This window comes from Dipteris shenzhenensis, chromosome 21, assembly GCF_047967505.1.
Source record: "Dipteris shenzhenensis isolate YYH24624 ecotype China chromosome 21, Dip_SZ_1.0, whole genome shotgun sequence".
Taxonomy (NCBI): domain Eukaryota; kingdom Viridiplantae; phylum Streptophyta; class Polypodiopsida; order Gleicheniales; family Dipteridaceae; genus Dipteris; species Dipteris shenzhenensis.
In genome coordinates, this window is record NC_141616.1 from 26,684,156 (window position 1) to 26,701,191 (window position 17,036).

The window sequence follows — 17,036 nt, forward strand, 5'->3', positions numbered from 1 at the left end:
GGGAAATTGTGGCACGTAAGGGGGGGGGAGATGGGAACTCAAGGGGGGTTAAGGCAAAGGTTAAGTTTGGGGGGGGGTTGCGGTGGGGTAGGGTATCCCGTTGAATCTTTCGAAGGGCAAAGGCGGGCTAACTATAAATATACGTCATGTTCATCATTGTCTTCGTCTTCTTCACTTTTGCTTTGCAGTCTTTGCTTCTGAAGCTCTGGCCATGGCGGCCTAAGCTCCCCCATGCAGCAGAAAGGCTCCCCCCACAACCGTCGCTCCCGTAGCTTCTCCCGTTCCCGCATCGCCATTGAAGGATCTTGACCATAGCGCGTATCTTCATCCCCCCCCCCCCCCCCCCCCCCGCCATGGATCGCTCCAGTAAGTCCTCTCTTTGCCCTTTCCCCTTCCTTCCTTTCCTGCATTTGGGTGTCATTGTCTCCTCCTGCATTCTCGTCGCTTCGTTTCCTCTTTCCTGCCATCGCGCGCCTGCAGCAGTGACGCTTGCGAAGCACGCTCCTCTTCTTTACGCTCAGCTCAAAATGCTGTTAGCCTCCTTGCTCATTGCGAGGCCTGATAAAGCCCCGTGCGATTTCTTGCCGAGCTTCCTTTGTTCTAACTAAAGCTCCAGGCGTCATTGTAGCCGCAATTGTAGCCGCGCTTCATGCTTTGAGCACTCTTTTTGGTGTGCGTGCGTGCGCGTGCGTGCGCACGCGGGGGGGTGTGTTTCTATCTCCTTTCTCTGTGTCTAGCTCGGTGGGCGGCCGGCTCTTCTGATTTTCTTCCTACAAAAGGCTGTTGGTCTCTATCCTGACGCTAATATATGTCACACATTGTCGTCGATGAGCCGACTCACGGTACTATATATTTATATTTCGGGGCTACCTCCGTCTCCTCTTTCCCATTCCGGTAACGTGTCTTGTTGAATCTCGTGGTCACGTGAAGTTTGTGGTAAGAAGCTCTGTTTGTTACTTATGATCTGCGACCGTCTCTGTCAACAGTACAGCGAAGCCTTCAAAGGGAATACTGGAAGGAACATTCTGCTGTTTTGAGCGTGGAGGCCATGATGCTGGATAGCAAGGCCTCGATACTTGATCAGGAAGAAAGGCCAGAGGTATAACTTTTTATCTAGGGAAGAATAATTCAATCGAAACGGAAGATCGAACAAATATATATTTGACAAGCAGAAACAGTAAAAAACAAGCAAGTAGATGATTAATTTGAGAACGAGACTGTTGTGTTGGTGAGAAATAAAGCTAATTAACAATGCTATTGAACCTACGCAAACAGAGGTAGAAGGCAGGCCAGGAGGCCGAACTAATTATCGCTGTCCATTGGATCTGCAACGTACTTAGTTATGTATTTGCCGCATATTGAAGTGCAATGTATTTGCATTATCACTATTACTGTACATCTTCTAATTTAGGTATATATGCATCATGCCGCGTGAAGATCTGACCCTATGAGATGCTTCACATTGCTCATATTTTTCCAGATTCTTTCCTCCCTCCCTCCTATCCAGGGGAAGTCTGTTGTGGAGTTGGGAGCTGGTATTGGTCGATTCACAGGGGAACTTGCTAAGCTTGCTAGTCATGTACTAGCTTGTGATTTTATGGATCATGTCATTAAGAAGGTAACAGTAATGCCAAATGCGCCAAAGTTTTAGCTTGTCATTTTATTCATCAAGAAGGTAACAGTAGCCAAAGTTTTAGCATTCCTGCTTAATGCATATGCTGAATTATTGGTTGCAAATTGCACATTTGCAGAATGAAGAGATTAATGGGCATCTTGGAAACATTGAATTTGTTTGCGCGGATGTGACTTCTAGCGAGAGCTTGAAAATATCGCCAACATCCAAGGATTGCATCTTTTCAAATTGGCTTTTGATGTATTTGTCAGATGAAGAGGTGCGTTGGACACCATTTTCTTGTGCAAAATTCTACTGCTACTTCCCTGTTTGCTTAAGGCACTTTCATAAACCTTTTACTTGAATATTCAAAATTTTGGAGTTGCTTAACAAAGCTGTGATTTGTGCCCATTTTTTTGTCCTTGCATGTTACCTTGTGTTTTGCGTTGTGCTTGATGGTGGATGCAAGTGAGGACAATGCCTCTTGTGCTGCTCTAGTCCTTTGTGGCAAGGAATGCACTCCTTATTGTGCTTATGTTTCTATTTGGACTAAGTAGCTCTTTGTCCCTTTTTTATTTAAAGGCAACTCTACCATGTTGAAGTCACCTCTAATAATCCATGAATTTGCAATTGGGGCCAATTCCTTGCTCAAAAGGACACAGTTCCTTCTATTATTGGGAGCATAAAGTTTGATAATGTGCACCAATATGAAGTGAAATCTTTTGCTCTAGAGGGTGTGATGCTATGTCTAACCACAAAGGGGAGAAATAAATCTGAAATCAAAATGTATGTTTCTTCCCTAGTGCCCAAGAAAGGAGACTAAAAAGTGTGACTAGAATGCAATTTACCTGTCTTTGCTTGGTCTTTACCATTCTAACTTATGTTCCTGAATAAAAAGAATGTCAATGAGACGCCTAGTGATACTTGGATACTTGGATAAAGCTGATTATGAAGCAGCTGCCTTTAGTGGTGATGAGGAACATTGGCAAGGCCTTGAATCTTCTAGTTGATTGACGGGAGGAAGTATATTGGAAAACCTTAAGCGACTGGTGGTAGGAACACCTCCTCCTTGTGAAGTGGATCTTGTGGAAGGGAGGAAAGTCAATGGGGAAAGGACCTGCAATGATCAATCCAAACCTGTGGAATTGGATGCTCTATAATTACGATTTGGAAGAACAATGTCAACAAAGGTGGAGGGCACGGACTTTGCCAAGTCTCCACAACTAGCTAGAGGAGAGAAAAGTTCCTCTAAACCAATAACGGCATTGAGTCGATAAGATCTTTGCTTGTAGGGAGGTTGTAGAGCGAGGGGTCACCCTAGGCCCTCAACCAACATGAGGTACCTGTATATATATACATACACACACACACATACATACATTATATATATATATATATATATATATATATATATATATATGTTGTTGAAGAGAAAGGAGCCTACTCGGAAGGAGGGGGGTGTTAGAAAATACCCAACAGAGGGTACACACAGCGCGGAAGACTTATAGTAATGCCCAGGAGCTCACATAGTGTGCGGTGTGGGTGTGGAATCACAAACTTCTTTACTTATGTGCATTCAATAGATGTGCAGACTCATCAATAGACAATGAACCAACCAGATAGAGAAACCACCAAAATATATATATTTCCGTCCAAAACTATGGACACAATACAAGAATGGGGAGGTGACCTTTCCAACACCCCCTCTCACCGACACATCTCGGCCCAATGCCAACACGTCGATGAAGATGCTCCAGTAACTCCATGGTTGTAGTCCTCTGGAACCTTTCGGCGTCAAAATCTTTTCCTGGCTTTTCATCCAGTGGCTCCTGCTCCACCAGGTCCGGTTCCGCTTCCGCACACCATCCTGATACACAGGTCCATCTCTGGTAGCACCTCCTGGCACCACCTCCTTTAGTCACGTTCCCGCCTTCGAACTCGAGCAATCCAGCCGTCACGATCTTCCAGTCGTCCCCCTCATAATGAGTGAACAACCTGGAGTCTTCTAGGCACCATGCTCTAAGGGTCTGTTTCAACTTGTCCTTCCTTTGGCAAGGTCTGCAACCAACGAATATTTCCAGATAACCTGGACCATGAACTCTCTCTGAGTTCTCAAGCAGGTACTCTTCTGGCTTCAGTACTCTTTGTCCATCACCTTCTAGCAATCTGCGCCAAGATTTGAAGAAGCACCAATACTTCTCCTTTTGCCTTCTAAGAAGGCCAATTCCTTCCAATCTCTTATCACCTGAGACAAATGAAGAGCAGAATCTCTCCACAGCATGCTATAAAGGCAAAAATGGCTCGGAACAACCCCAATGAGGTGTTTGGAGTCCTCACACTGGAGGATAAGTTGGATGGAAATGAAATGACGAGCAATGAACAAAAATGAGAGTACTCACATGTAGACCTAAGAGCTTGTACTTGATACTTGATTGATTTGACACTAGACAAGTACAACTCTTATATAAGAGCACACACACACATATGAACACCTATGCATATGGGATACCTCCCAATGTGACACATGGCATCCATAGGACACACTAGACTAGAACTCATACTAGAACACACTAAAAGTCACTCAAATTGACTCCATTTCCTAACACCCCCCCATGGAGGAAAGGTGAGGGACTACTGGAATGGAACCAAGAACAGAACATGACAATGAAGGTCATCAAAACTATGCATGCCGGTCTAGAACTAGACATGGCTCCCATACAATCTCAGAGGCAAGTGAGCATGGCTCAGAGGCTAGTGAGCATAACATAGAAATCTCATCTAACATGGCTTAGAGGCTCATCATGCATGGATGCATGATCAACTCAGAGGTCTAGGAGACCAATGCACTAACAAATAGACCTATCAAAGCCAAAAACACATGGCTTCCACAGTACATCCCCACATGGCTCCAAAGACTAATGAGGAACATGGAGCCACACACCAAAAGTATAAAAGAAATACATCGTTTTAGGAGGACTATTCAAGGTAGAGGACCTTTATTGACGCTCCAAACATTCATTTTAGAGGGACTACTCAAGGCAGAGAACCTTTAACTCAAACATATAAAAAATATAAAAGATTTCATTCATTTTATGCATAGCAAGGGCAGAGAACCCCTGAGCCCGAAGTATCTACCGCACAAGAGTGTGCACATCTTGATGCAAAGAGGTATGTCGGTGAAGAACCAGGCGAGAATGCCCTCGAATGATGTGTCGATGAAGGCCATAGGAGCAGCTACGAAGGGAGGTCACGTCATGACTCTCAATGTGCCGGAAGGAGTTACAAATGTCGAGTAACTTCACTTGATTTTACAATGTCCCCGAACACATGTTACAAAATAGTGACGATTTTACAAAATTTCTTGGCAAGCCTCAAGAGTTTTACATAGAGGATGCTGTAATACAACTGTAGGAATCAAAGAATCAGAAAAGCCCTAATTTTTGAAATTAGGGTTTCTGATATTTTCTCAGAAACATGCAGAACTGTAAGCCCTAGTGCATCAGAGGCTAAATATGCCAAAATCTCCAAAAAATACTGAAAATCTGGGCTAAAATTGCAAAAGTCGATTTTTAGGTGAAAAATCACAGTTTTGACAGTTTTTCAGAGATTTCAGCACAAAATGAACTTGGAAACTTGCTGTGAGTATTGGATAAGCTTCTCCTCAGTAGGGCGACCAGTTTTGAAGCAGAAAACGTCTGAAAAGATGGCTGGAACCCTAAAACCAGCAGTGGTTTTGAGGATGGGAGCTGATTTTGAAGGGGCTTTTGCACTAGGATGAGGCGCCCTGCTGTAGTGACCGCAGATATGCAAGAAAATTTGGAGTTGATCAAAACCACCCAATCGAAAAGTTGTTTTCTTGTTTCAGCAAGCGATTCTCGCGATGAAACTCATCCAAAAGCTGTCCAGAAGGCTGGACCAGCAAAGGGAAGGTCTGGCAATCGCTGAAGAGACGGTTCGAGTACAAGATCAAAGTGATGGCGGGCTGGAGCAGCATCGGACTTCAATGGAGAGGCTAAGGAAAGGGGAGGGCAGCTCTACCTTGGAGCGAGAGGGTAGCTTTCATTTGCGGGCCTCCCTTATCCTCTAGGTTGAGCTAGGTGAAGGGAAGATGAAAGGTAGGAGAGGTGGCTCTGATACCACATGAAGGAACATGGCGGAGAGAGGGAGAGAGAGAGGGTAGTCTACGGAGAGAGGAAGTGATACTCAAATGCAGACATAATGAAATGGAAATGAAATGACGAGCAATGAACAAAAATAAGAGTACTCACATGTAGACCAAAGAGCTTGTTCTTGATACTTGATTGATTTGACACTAGACAAGTACAGCTCTTATATAAGAGCACACACACACATATGAACACCTATGCATATGGGATAACTCCCAATGTGACACATGGCATCCATAGGACACACTAGACTAGAACTCATACTAGAATACACTGAAAGTCACTCAAATTGACTCCATTTCCTAACATACTCACCTCACAAAGCTTCAGGATTTGAGGGAGTAATTGTTGAATATTGATGAAGTTATTCCGGATTTAGAGATGATTACCACCACTCTGAATTCTCTTCCTGAGTCCTATCTTGGTTTCCACACCTTGCTGAATTTGTCATTAAGGGGGGACAGCAATCCTCTCTCTTTTCACGAGTTGGTAGGAATTTTGTTGTAGGAAGAGCAGACACGCAGAAATATGGTAATACAGGCTGGCGAGCATGCCATGCTTTCTAAGTTTAAGCCCAAGGAAAAAGGGCAGCCAAAGCAACATGCCAATCAGCCCGCACATCAGCATAAAGCTGATTCAGGATAGCCCTCTTATAAGGCTGAGGGTGATGCAGATAAGTCTAAAAAGAAGGGCATTTGTCACTATTGTAAGAAGCCAGGTCATTATATTGGTGAATGCAAGAAGCGCATAGCTAAAGAAAAGAAAAGGGATTCAGGTAGGTATGGCTGTGTTAGATGCATCAGCTCCTTATGCACATGATGGAGGAGATGTTACAGCCAACTTTGTGGAAGAGCACTATGCCTTTTTGTCTTGCATTTCAGATTTTTCAGTGGGTAGTTCAGATACTACAACTATTGAGGATGATCCTTATGCTTTTTTGACTTGCACTTATGATCCTTCAAAGGATGCATGCTCTCTCAGTGTCAAACAAACACTGAATACTTGGTATTTTGATAGTGGTGCTTCAAAGCACATCACTTCTAAGAAGAGCCTTTTTGCATCTCTGCATCCTCCACCTACTAAAAAGAAGGTGACTTGTGCAAATATTGTGATTCCACTCCCCACACACACTGTGTGAGCTCCTGGGCTATTCTATCAGTCTGCCGCTGTGCGTACCCTCTGTTGGTCGATTTCTAATGGAGGGGAGGGGAAAAGGAATTGAGTGGGCTAAACGAACGGAACATATTAAGGAGTTTGAATCTTCACTTAAAGATTGAAATGGCCCCTCCTGCATAGGCTTTCTTTACTGCTTACTTTTTTGGATAAGCTGTTTCCACCAGTGTGCTGGCTTGCACTTTTCCAAATGAATGGGATCAAGTATGCATTGCATTTGTCTTCATTTCTCTGATAGCGTGATGATGTCCTATTGGCAGTGTGATGGACTAATGATGGTATTTTTGAACTTTAGCAAGTGCTATATGTTCATGCATTTGTGTCAATATCAGTTAGGGTGATATACATGCGAACTGTGAACTGTCCTCTTTTGCTTCCATTGTATGTTATTACCTATTTTTATGATTCTTCTTTCCAGACCTATAAGTTGCTTGGTTTGCCATGTCTTCCCCCAAAATGGTCAACAAGTGGATTAGATGCATGTTCTTCTTTTTCTCAATGCTTTGATTGTGATGATGTGCCAATTTAGCTGACTGGTCAGTGTGTAACTTGAATGTGTCAAACTATGACATGGCTTTTTGTTCTTTTCTAGCATCTACTAATTTCTTTGTTTGCAAGTAATTTGATTTGTTTTTTGGAATGGTGTAATCCTTTTGTTAAATTAGGGAGTGCCTACCTAGTTATGTTTTAGATTTCCTTGAACAAGTTGTCTGTAACATAGCAAGGGGCCTAGTTAACTATATTGGTTTGCATATTACTGTTGTTCAATAATTGTTTGAAGCTTAGTTTATACTGTTGTGAAGGTTGAGGACTTGGCACAGAGAATGGTCACATGGGTAAGGAGGGGTGGATTTATATTCTTTCGTGAATCGTGCTTCCATCAATCTGGAGATCACAAGCGAAAAAATAATCCCACTCATTATCGACAACCGAGCTTCTATTTGAAGGTTTTATCAACATTTGACTATTAACTGAATGCACCGCGGAGTTTGAATCTTCTGATGTTGTACGCCCAGCTGTTACTGAAGATGAGATGGTATGTGGTGTTTGTCAAAATAATCTTTTTGCACAGGTCTTTCAAGAATGCCTTGTACAAGAAGAGGATGGTAGCTACTCAGAATTGCAACTTATTAGTTGTAAATGTGTGAATGCTTATGTTCTGAAGAAACGCAATCAGAATCAGGTACTGAATTTCGATCATGTCTTCACCTGTAACTTCAAGGTAGCACAAAGTGCCTCTAAATGCTTGCAATATGTTCAGTATTTGCATTTTTCCGGGCTTGTGATATACGACAAAAAGCTATTCCAGATCTGAGAGAATATGTTGTTTGCCAGATCTGCTGGCTCTGGCAAAAAGTGAAGTCTTTAGGTCCAGAGGAAAGAAATTTTCAGAGGTTTTTGGACACATCACAATACAGTTTGAACGGAATATTGCGGTATGAGTGGATTTTTGGGGAAGGCTTTGTGAGCACTGGTGGAAAAGGTTAGCAAGATTCTTCTATGTGCATTGTGTATTTCTTTATGTCAGCTTCTAGATGAAGGCTTATCACTCCTGTAGTTTGATAATTTTGTGCTGTTTTACATGTAAAATCATGTTTATAGGTCCAATGGGAATGACTAAAAAGATTGCGACTTTTCTGTGCTACAGAAACCACAGAAGATTTTGTCAAGAACTTGCAGCTACAAACTGGTCAAAAAGTGTTGGATGTTGGATGTGGCATCGGTGGAGGCGACTTCTTCATGGCAGAAAATTATGATGTGGAAGTTGTAGCAATTGATTTATCTGTGAACATGATATCTTTAGCTTTGGAGCGAGCGATTGGACGCCAATGCACTGTGCAGTTTGAAATAGCAGATTGCACGAAGAAAGAATTTCCTGCAAACTATTTTGATGTCATGTACAGCCGGGATACTCTTTTGCATATCAATGTAAGTATCTTTCTATCCCCATAATAAATAATTATGCTTGCAGTTTTTGTTTTATTCTTACGGACTGTTCACTAGTAAAGAAACTCAAGCTTCAGTTTGATAGGAGCTGCGAGGAGAAAAATGTATTTAAACATCTGACGATGATTGTCAGCAGCTTAAAGTAAGTATTGGTCTCGGGTTTCTAGAAAAGTGCTCCTTTATGGCCTTAGTGAACGCGTTTATTTCACCAAAGGCACAAGGCTTGCATAAGATGCCTTCATAGGCCAAAAAGGACATTTGTGTATGAAATCTCTTCAATAACCAGATAGAGCCTCTGTACGTTTGATCTCTGTATTTGAGATTGGCTATAAGGTCCCAAGCCGAATCTGTAGATGTCTGATGGAGAGTGAGGCGTGAACATAATAGCTGTTACTCCATCTTGTCTTCAGTACCTCTAGAGGAATGCAATCCTGAATCTGATTCCACGGCTTATTGGTAGACAGTCATCCTCTAATCACCAATGTACGTATGAAAGGCTCTACACTGAATGTTAAAAGCATTAGTGTTGGGGCCGCCCTTGTGCATAGTTAAGATGATGGTGTTCCAAGCTACGCTTGCCCCTGTATGAACTATGCCACCAGAGTCAATTTCGAGATCATTCTCTTGAGCTAACCAATACATGGACAAGAGAAGCACCAACAAGATGCAATCATCGATCTACCATGCGGATGCTAATAAATCTTGGTTTACCACCAGGGTTCTAGAGGCTAGATGTAGTTGGTGGAGCTCCAATAGAGCAGATTCCTTTCTGATTCTTCCGTTACTAGAGCAAATGCTGGGTAGCTGGGTGAGAGTTATGTCTACGCTTCCTGGCATCCCAAATATTCGGCTGTGGTTCCCTTCTTCTCTATCCATCCTAGTCCAAGCTCAATGTCCCATCCTGTCACTGACCAGAATTCTATGGATTTGTGCCGTCAGCTTATCGTACCTGCTGCGAAACAGAACTCCAAAGATTCTCTGAAACTCCTTAGCTTCTTGAGACTAGAGATTTAATACTAAGAATGATTATCTCGTATGATTTAGCTTGATCTGAAGATAAGGGGGTCGTTTTCTTCTTTAGGTATTGCTTTCATCCTTCAGGCGATGTTTTGACTAACAGCCCAGGCGCATGCGCTATTAAATTTTCAGTTTGTACTTTAGGACGCTATACTTTGTCTGTTTAAGTGTCGGGTGTCTGTATTTGGCATTTCCATATTCTAGGTCAGTTTCTGCCACTTGTTTGGTAAAATTGTCAGGCTTCAACTTGCCTATGGTTTAAATCGGGAGAGACTAGAGTGAAACAGTGCTTTCTTACATCGTCAGACGCCAATCATAGAGGGCCCGTCAAATGGGAGGTCGAAAAAACCCTGCGATGGATGATTGGCCTCTGACGTCACGTTGCCTAGTCGAGCTCGGTCGTCGGGGGCGGCGGGAGGCCCTATGTTGAAGAACGAGAGCGACGGTGACCTCGGTAGGGCGTGCTGAGAGCATAGAAGGGATGTCATGGACCTGGATGTGTGAGTCTGTCCGTTGGCGTAGCTATCGTGGCTCTGGCTCTCGCTCACGTCCGCGTCGTCGGCTAGACTGAGGAGAGGTATCTTGTGACTGGAAGAAATCAGTGATGGGTCGCTGAGTGTCCTCACGCTGTGTGGGCTACGCATGCTGTCGTGCCCGGAGAGATGCATCTCGGTGGCGGGTCATCTCATGTAAGAAAGCCGCTAGGCACCGTTGGTCCGGGAACTGCAGCATGTGTGTGAGGGGGCCGAATCCGTCGCGGAATAGGCAGTGGTACCGGCCTCGGATGGCATAATAAATAGGGCATCTGAAAGCAAAGTGCTCCTTTGACTCGATCTCTTGCAGGTATGATGTATAGGCGAGTTCACACCCTAGTGGTTCGGAACTCTTATCTGTGCTGCAGGGCTACGGGAAATTTCTAATCACCATTTTCTTGATAACCTAGGATTTTCAAAACAGGTTAAAGTCATTTGCTACTCTGGCAACATCTGATGACCACTTTGTTAACGATTTGCCAATAATCAATGTCTGCTGTATTGTCACAGGACAAGCCATCCCTTTTCAAAAAGATGCATAAATGGCTGAAACCCAACGGCAAGCTTCTTATCACTGACTACTGCAAGTCCTCAGGTCTCCCATCTGAGGACTTTGCAAATTACATCAACGATCGAGGATATGATCTACATGATGTGGGGCAGTATGGCCAGGTATTTATACCTTTTCTCAATCATGCTGATTGGTTTCCACAAAGTTCTCTGTGTCTTACTGTTTTTATTGACTTCATTTTTCTCTAGATGATCAAAGATGCTGGTTTTGATGAAGTGATAGCAGAGGATCGAACAATCCAGGTGATGCCATGTCACCAGTTGTATTTTTCCTTTGTTGTATTTTTTTGTTTTGTTTTTTTTGGGGGGGGTGGGGGGGGGTGTTGGCCTGGCTGTTGGAGAATTTAGTTGTTTGTAACCAAAGTTCTGGAAATTGGGGGGGGGGTGTTGGCTTGGCTGTTGGAGAATTTAGTTGTTTGTAACCAAAGTTCTGGAAATTGCAGTTTGTGAAAATATTGCAGCAGGAGCTTGCACGTTTTGAGAATATTAAACAGTCATTTGTATCGGATTTTTCAGAGGTGAGACATTGCTATGCAAATGTAAGGTACTTTTGTCTGCCAACCTAATAGTTATTAGTAACAGTCAAAGCAAGGCTGACATTCTGGCTGGCTAGAATCACAATAGGTTGTCCTCATCTTTCTCGAAGGTCCTGGTCCTTGATGCTAAGAGTGTGGCTTTACTTCAAATATTGCAATTTTTGCTACCCTGATTTATCTTGTGTTTGCCTTCCTTAAAAAGTCCCCTCCCCCTCTTCCTCCCCCCAACCCAGTTCTGTGGTATGTAGTCTTGAAACGGTTGTGAAGTTCTCTACTGGTATAAAGAGCTGAGCATTGTAATTCTCACTAAAGAAGTACATTTTGACTATTAGGAGGATTACACGGCCATCGTGACAGGGTGGAAAGCAAAGCTCAACAGATGTGAAAAAGGGGAGCAAAAATGGGGATTCTTTTATGCCACAAAATGTGCCTCATACAGTACCTGAATACAGAAAATAGCAGTTGAAGCAGGCTTTTTGAGAATTCAGTAAAGCTTTGTTGTAGCAATGAAGCTAGTTGCTACAGGAATAAATGAAAGAAGTTATATCCAAGTGAATATTCATCTAAGGGTGCTTTCTCTATAAAGTTAGCAATCTTAATCGAATGATAAAAATACAATGATGCAGATATGCTGGAGGACCAGTTTTCTTGTTTACCTGTGCGGCACACCTCGTGGTTGCGGATGGATGCCTTGTTTTACTCACATATGCCTTGTTGTAAAAGGACTGGATCAGGTTTCAATTCGTGTAGAAATAGTATTTTTTATGGCAACTTGAAGAGGTTGAAGCACACACTAATTGCATGTGTAGCTAATGCACCATTTGTGCTTTGCCATTGTCCAAAAAGCAGCTGCATATTTAGGGCTGTGATCAAGTTGAAGAGGAGTGATCTGATGTTAACATGTTGAAAGTGCATTCCCTCTAGTTATGCATTTCATACGGCTTCATGGTAAATTTGGGGCATGTGAAAATTCACTCATTTGTGAAACACTAGTGTTGAGCGTGAACATTATTAGTGTAGAAGATCATAACCTTGGTTTTACCCATGTACACACACACACACACACACACACATGCACACACGCGCACAACTTTTTCCAAATAATGTAGTGATGTGAGTAAAGACTCTTGTGTCTTTAAGGTAGTAGTTGTGTGTGAATGAAGACTCTTGTGTCTTAAGAAATGCAAACATACAACTAGTTGACATGATGCATGCCTTACACACGCGCACATGCACGCACACAACAATACACACATTTGCATGTATATGCACATGTACATGCACACATGTACACACATAAGGTATATACACATGCATGCCCGTGTGTAGACAGACACGCATGCATGCACATAAATGTGCGCATGTGTGAGCACACACACAGGTTGTCAATGGACATCTTGGATCAAATCAACATTTCTCATGTGAGAAGTGTACCTTGTAGTTTAAATGAAAAGTATTACATGCAAAATGAGAATCAATGCACGAACAAAATTGTTGGGGTGAGTGGGTGATTGCTTAGCAATATGTGTTATTTCTCTTGCTACATCCATACATGGTTGCACGCCACGATTGCCAAATTCCACATTTATTTTTGTTGAATTGCAAGATCAAAATGCGTTCTCTGAACTCACCGTTGCATGGATGGACATCACCTTCAATTAGACAATCCATTCCAATGGATGACGTTGTCAAACAAGGGTGTTTGAAAACCAAGTAATTGTGCTCAAAAGTTAAGATGTTCTTAATGGTTCAATACTTCCTCAAGAGTACTAGAGGTAGAGTTTTACATACCAAAGATGATTGTTTGTCTCAACTTGCACATGCTCAAATGTGAGTTATGTGTTGGGCTCAAGGATGTATGCAATTGGTTCCTTAAGGCTTGGTAGGCTCAAATACCAAGGATAAGAAGATTGAGTGGTTGAATGAGGGATGGAGATGTGGTGGGAGAGAGAAGTGGAGAGAGGTAAAATAGTTAGTCAGCACATGTCAAAAAGGTGGTATGGCCAATAGACGAATGGAGGATAAGGGTGAAAAAAAACTACCTTTCACATAATGAGCCCTCACTAGAAAAATTGGAGAAGCTTCTTGTTATGAACATTGGATTAGGCGAAAAAGGTGCTTGAGGAAGCTTAGCAACACATGGTTCTCTCAGGCTATTCTTCGTTGCCATGGATTTTGATTCCTTGAGCTATATTCAAACTTCCCTGTGACCACTTGTAACACAAGTTCACTTGTGCTTGACTCTGCTTAGTTTTAGCATCCTCGATTGTTTCCAGCTAGTTACCTCGTTACTAAATTGTAGGGGTTTTTTGATGTTGCATAAAAGTGAGTAAAAAGAGTTTGTAGCTTCTAATGTTGACCTTGAAAAACGTGATTGTATTTGGGCTCAATATAGGTGAGAGATGTTTATGTCGATTGCAAATTTGTGTGCTCCCAATTATAAATAGGAGGTGCTACATTGCACTTTGTTGGTTTTTGCTATACAAGGCTCTGTTTTCTTCTCTAATTGTAACAAGCTTTTGGTGATTAAGAGAAGGGGTTTTTCGATGTTGCATAAAAGTGAGGGTAAAATAGATTTTGTAGCTTCTGACCTTGAAAAATTTTTGCAGGTGTTTCGTAGGCACATTTGGCAAAGATTCAATTGAGTTTATGCTTTTGGGCTGTTGCATTTTGTGAAGTTTTCGTCCAAGTTGCGGCCTGCTGGAATTTTGATTGTATTTTAGGGTTAGGGTTTAGGGTTTAGTATTTAGGGTTAAGGATTTAGGGCATATAAACAAACAATATTGCCAGGCAACAATGCTCACAAAGAAGGAACATTCATTTTTGAATGAAAAAAATTACGCTCTTTTTTCGTACTTTTAAAAGAGCATTTACAATAGAAAGTACATATGATCGCCCCTGTAGTCAAAAGAATTGAAGAGTTCAACACTTTGTTCAGTTATATGGTATTGTTACACAGACAAGAACACCATGCGGGTTCTCTTACTATCCTCTTTTGTGTCAACTCCTACATCTTCGTCATGATCAAGAGCATCATTAGCACTGAATGAAGAACCTCATTGCCTCTACATCTTCGTCTCCTTCTCTCCTCTCCTCTCCCTCTATCTTCTCCTCTCCTGTCCCCTCTTGTCCGTCTCTTTCCTCTTCTTTCTCTCCCCTCTCCCTCTCTTCTCGCTCTTTCCCTTCCGCTCCCCTCTCTCTCTCTCTTTTCCCTCCCCTCTCCCTCTTCTTCCTCTCCCCTCTCTCTCTCTTCTCTTACCCTCCCCTATCCCTCTCTCTTCTCCCTCCCCTCTGTCTTCCCTGCACCCATCCACCTTCCAATCCAAAATACAAATTGGGTGGCCGCGGCTGCCAGAGCATGTATTAGTGAGCCCCCTCCCCTTCCTTACCCCTCCCCTCCCCTTCCTAGAGCATGCAGTAGGGGCTTGGCAGCCGCACGGCCGCCAGAGCATGCATTAGGGAGACCCCCTCCCCACTCCTTCCCTTCTTCACCTCTCCCCTTCCCTTAGAGGAGAGGGAGAAAGAAAGACAAAGAAACCAAAAAAACTTGAAATAGAAGTAGATGAGAGAAATTCTTATCTTGACGTGGAGAGGGAGTCGCAACAAATCTTGTAGGTGGAGAGGGAGAATGTAGGAGAGGATGGAGAGGGGGGAGGGGGAGGGAGGAGACATGGTATCGCGGGAGGAAAAGCGTGGTTTTTGTCCCCCTCGATGCAATTGGTATTGGCGTCGGTATATATAGCAGAGGCGTTCGTACTAGTGTCAATATGGGCATTGGTATATATACTGATGGTGTTGGTATGGGTGTTGGTATATACCGATGCCCATACTGATGCCCATACCGATGAGAGGGGTTTGGGGCTCTGGGGATTTAGGGTTTTGGGTTTGGGGGGGGGGGGGGGTTAGGAGATTTTGGGGGTTTAAGGGTATTTGAAGGGATTTTAGGGGTTTAAGGGTATTTGAAGGGATTTAGTCGAGATTTAAGGGGGGTTTGGGGGGGGTGTTCGGGGCTCAAGGGGATTTAGGGTTTAGGGTTGGGGGGGGTTTAGGGAATTTGGAAGGTTTTAAGGGGTCTGGGAGGGTTTAGTGTGTGTCAAGGTTTAAGGGGCTTTAGGGTATAGGGTTTGGGGGGTTTTAGGGAATTTGGACGGGTTTAAGGGATTTGGGGGATTTGGGTGTTTGACTTGATTGGGGGGGATGGTTTTGGATGAGTTCAGGTGGAGAGGATGAGTAGTGAGAGCTCATCGGATGGGAGGCCACCTCTCAGGAGTGTGGAGTGGCTTCATGAGAGATTGCCTTGTCCTTGCATGCATTGCAGGCGAGGGGTTCGTCATCAGCGCCGTATTGTCATGCGCCACATGCAGATGTATGGAGAGGTGCCACCAGAAGAGGAGATTGATCATCATGCTAGTGCATCATTGGTAAACCAATGATATTTGAGTGATTCATGGATATTTGTATTGCCTGCGTATTGCACACATTAACCTTCCATCATTATACAGGATGAGGAGAGCAACGAGGGAGCACATGCACCACCACCACCACAATTCAAGCGAGATGATTATCAAGATGATCCTGTAGAGGAGGACCACAGTATGGCAGACATGATGGATTCTAATTTTGGAGGCACCATGGGAGATGGGGGTGAGATGTTTGAGCATGAGACTGTAATGCAAGATTTGGCATCAACACGCTTGTATGATGATGCGAGGATGACAAAACAACGAGCTTGCCTCTTGATCTTGAATTTGCAGGCAAAGTATGGCTGTTCAAACACATGTCTCAGCCTTAATGAGGTTAGTGAAAATCATGTTTGGATCCTTGTTCTTAGTATCTCGTTCCTAATTGTTTTAATTGGTATCTCATTCTTAAGGTTTCTTGGATATGAAAACTGCAATACGTTGCTCTAGAAGATGTTGTTTGCCCAAAATACCATGCCCAATTCCAGAGACGAAGCAAAGAAGATGTTGATGATGGTTGGGATGGATTATGAAACCATCCACACTTGCCATTGTATTTTGTTTCATCATGAGTATGGTGATTTGGTTAATTGACTAGAGTGTGGAGCACAACACTACATATAGGACTTGCTAGGGGAGACAATCCAGTGAAGGTCTCAAGACATTTTCCCATCATCCCTAGAATACAACACATGTTCAGATGCAAGTCCATTGCGGAACTAATGATGTGGCATGCTACACATGATGACACTTTGAGGATCCCTGCAAATTGTGCTGCCTGGAAGCACATACACAGCATGTGGCCGGACTTTGCGAGGGAGCCATGCAATTTACATCTCGGGCTCACAATGGATGGCATGAACCCTTTGGCGTTACGCTCGACATGGCTCATAGTCTTGGTGAACTACAATATCCCACCATGGCTAACAATAAAGAAGGGACACCTCATACTTTCCCTACTTGTGTCGGGGAAGTATAGAGCCAAAAATATGGACGTGTACATGGCACCTTGGATTGAGGAG

At 43.2% G+C, this 17,036-nt stretch overlaps 1 protein-coding gene across 5 annotated transcripts; it reads left to right on the top strand.

Moving 5' to 3' along the window:
* The first annotated feature begins 203 nt into the window (after positions 1-203).
* Positions 204-12,507, top strand: LOC147888694 (phosphoethanolamine N-methyltransferase-like). Of its 5 annotated transcripts, none has more exons than XM_087392201.1 (12): positions 204-366; positions 987-1,099; positions 1,481-1,618; positions 1,752-1,892; positions 7,755-7,898; positions 8,024-8,134; positions 8,287-8,434; positions 8,600-8,880; positions 10,959-11,120; positions 11,208-11,261; positions 11,462-11,536; positions 11,887-12,391. In XM_087392201.1, the coding sequence occupies exons 1-12, from the start codon at positions 354-356 to the stop codon at positions 11,998-12,000; spliced, it is 1,494 nt and encodes a 497-aa protein (XP_087248327.1). In that variant the 5' UTR covers positions 204-353; the 3' UTR covers positions 12,001-12,391. The 5 variants fall into 5 exon arrangements, with proteins under 5 accessions (XP_087248327.1, XP_087248328.1, XP_087248330.1 ...); XM_087392202.1 differs by having other exon boundaries at positions 11,462-11,562; positions 11,887-12,036; XM_087392204.1 differs by lacking the exons at positions 11,462-11,536; positions 11,887-12,391 and adding an exon at positions 12,404-12,507.
* The last annotated feature ends 4,529 nt before the right edge of the window (positions 12,508-17,036 follow it).

Excerpts from the sequence above, each read along its gene's own strand:
- LOC147888694 (XM_087392201.1), top strand. Across the intron at positions 1,619-1,751 it reads TGGATCATGTCATTAAGAAG|AATGAAGAGATTAATGGGCA; the intron begins GTAACAGTAATG and ends GCACATTTGCAG. Across the intron at positions 11,537-11,886 it reads TTGTATCGGATTTTTCAGAG|GAGGATTACACGGCCATCGT; the intron begins GTGAGACATTGC and ends TTTGACTATTAG.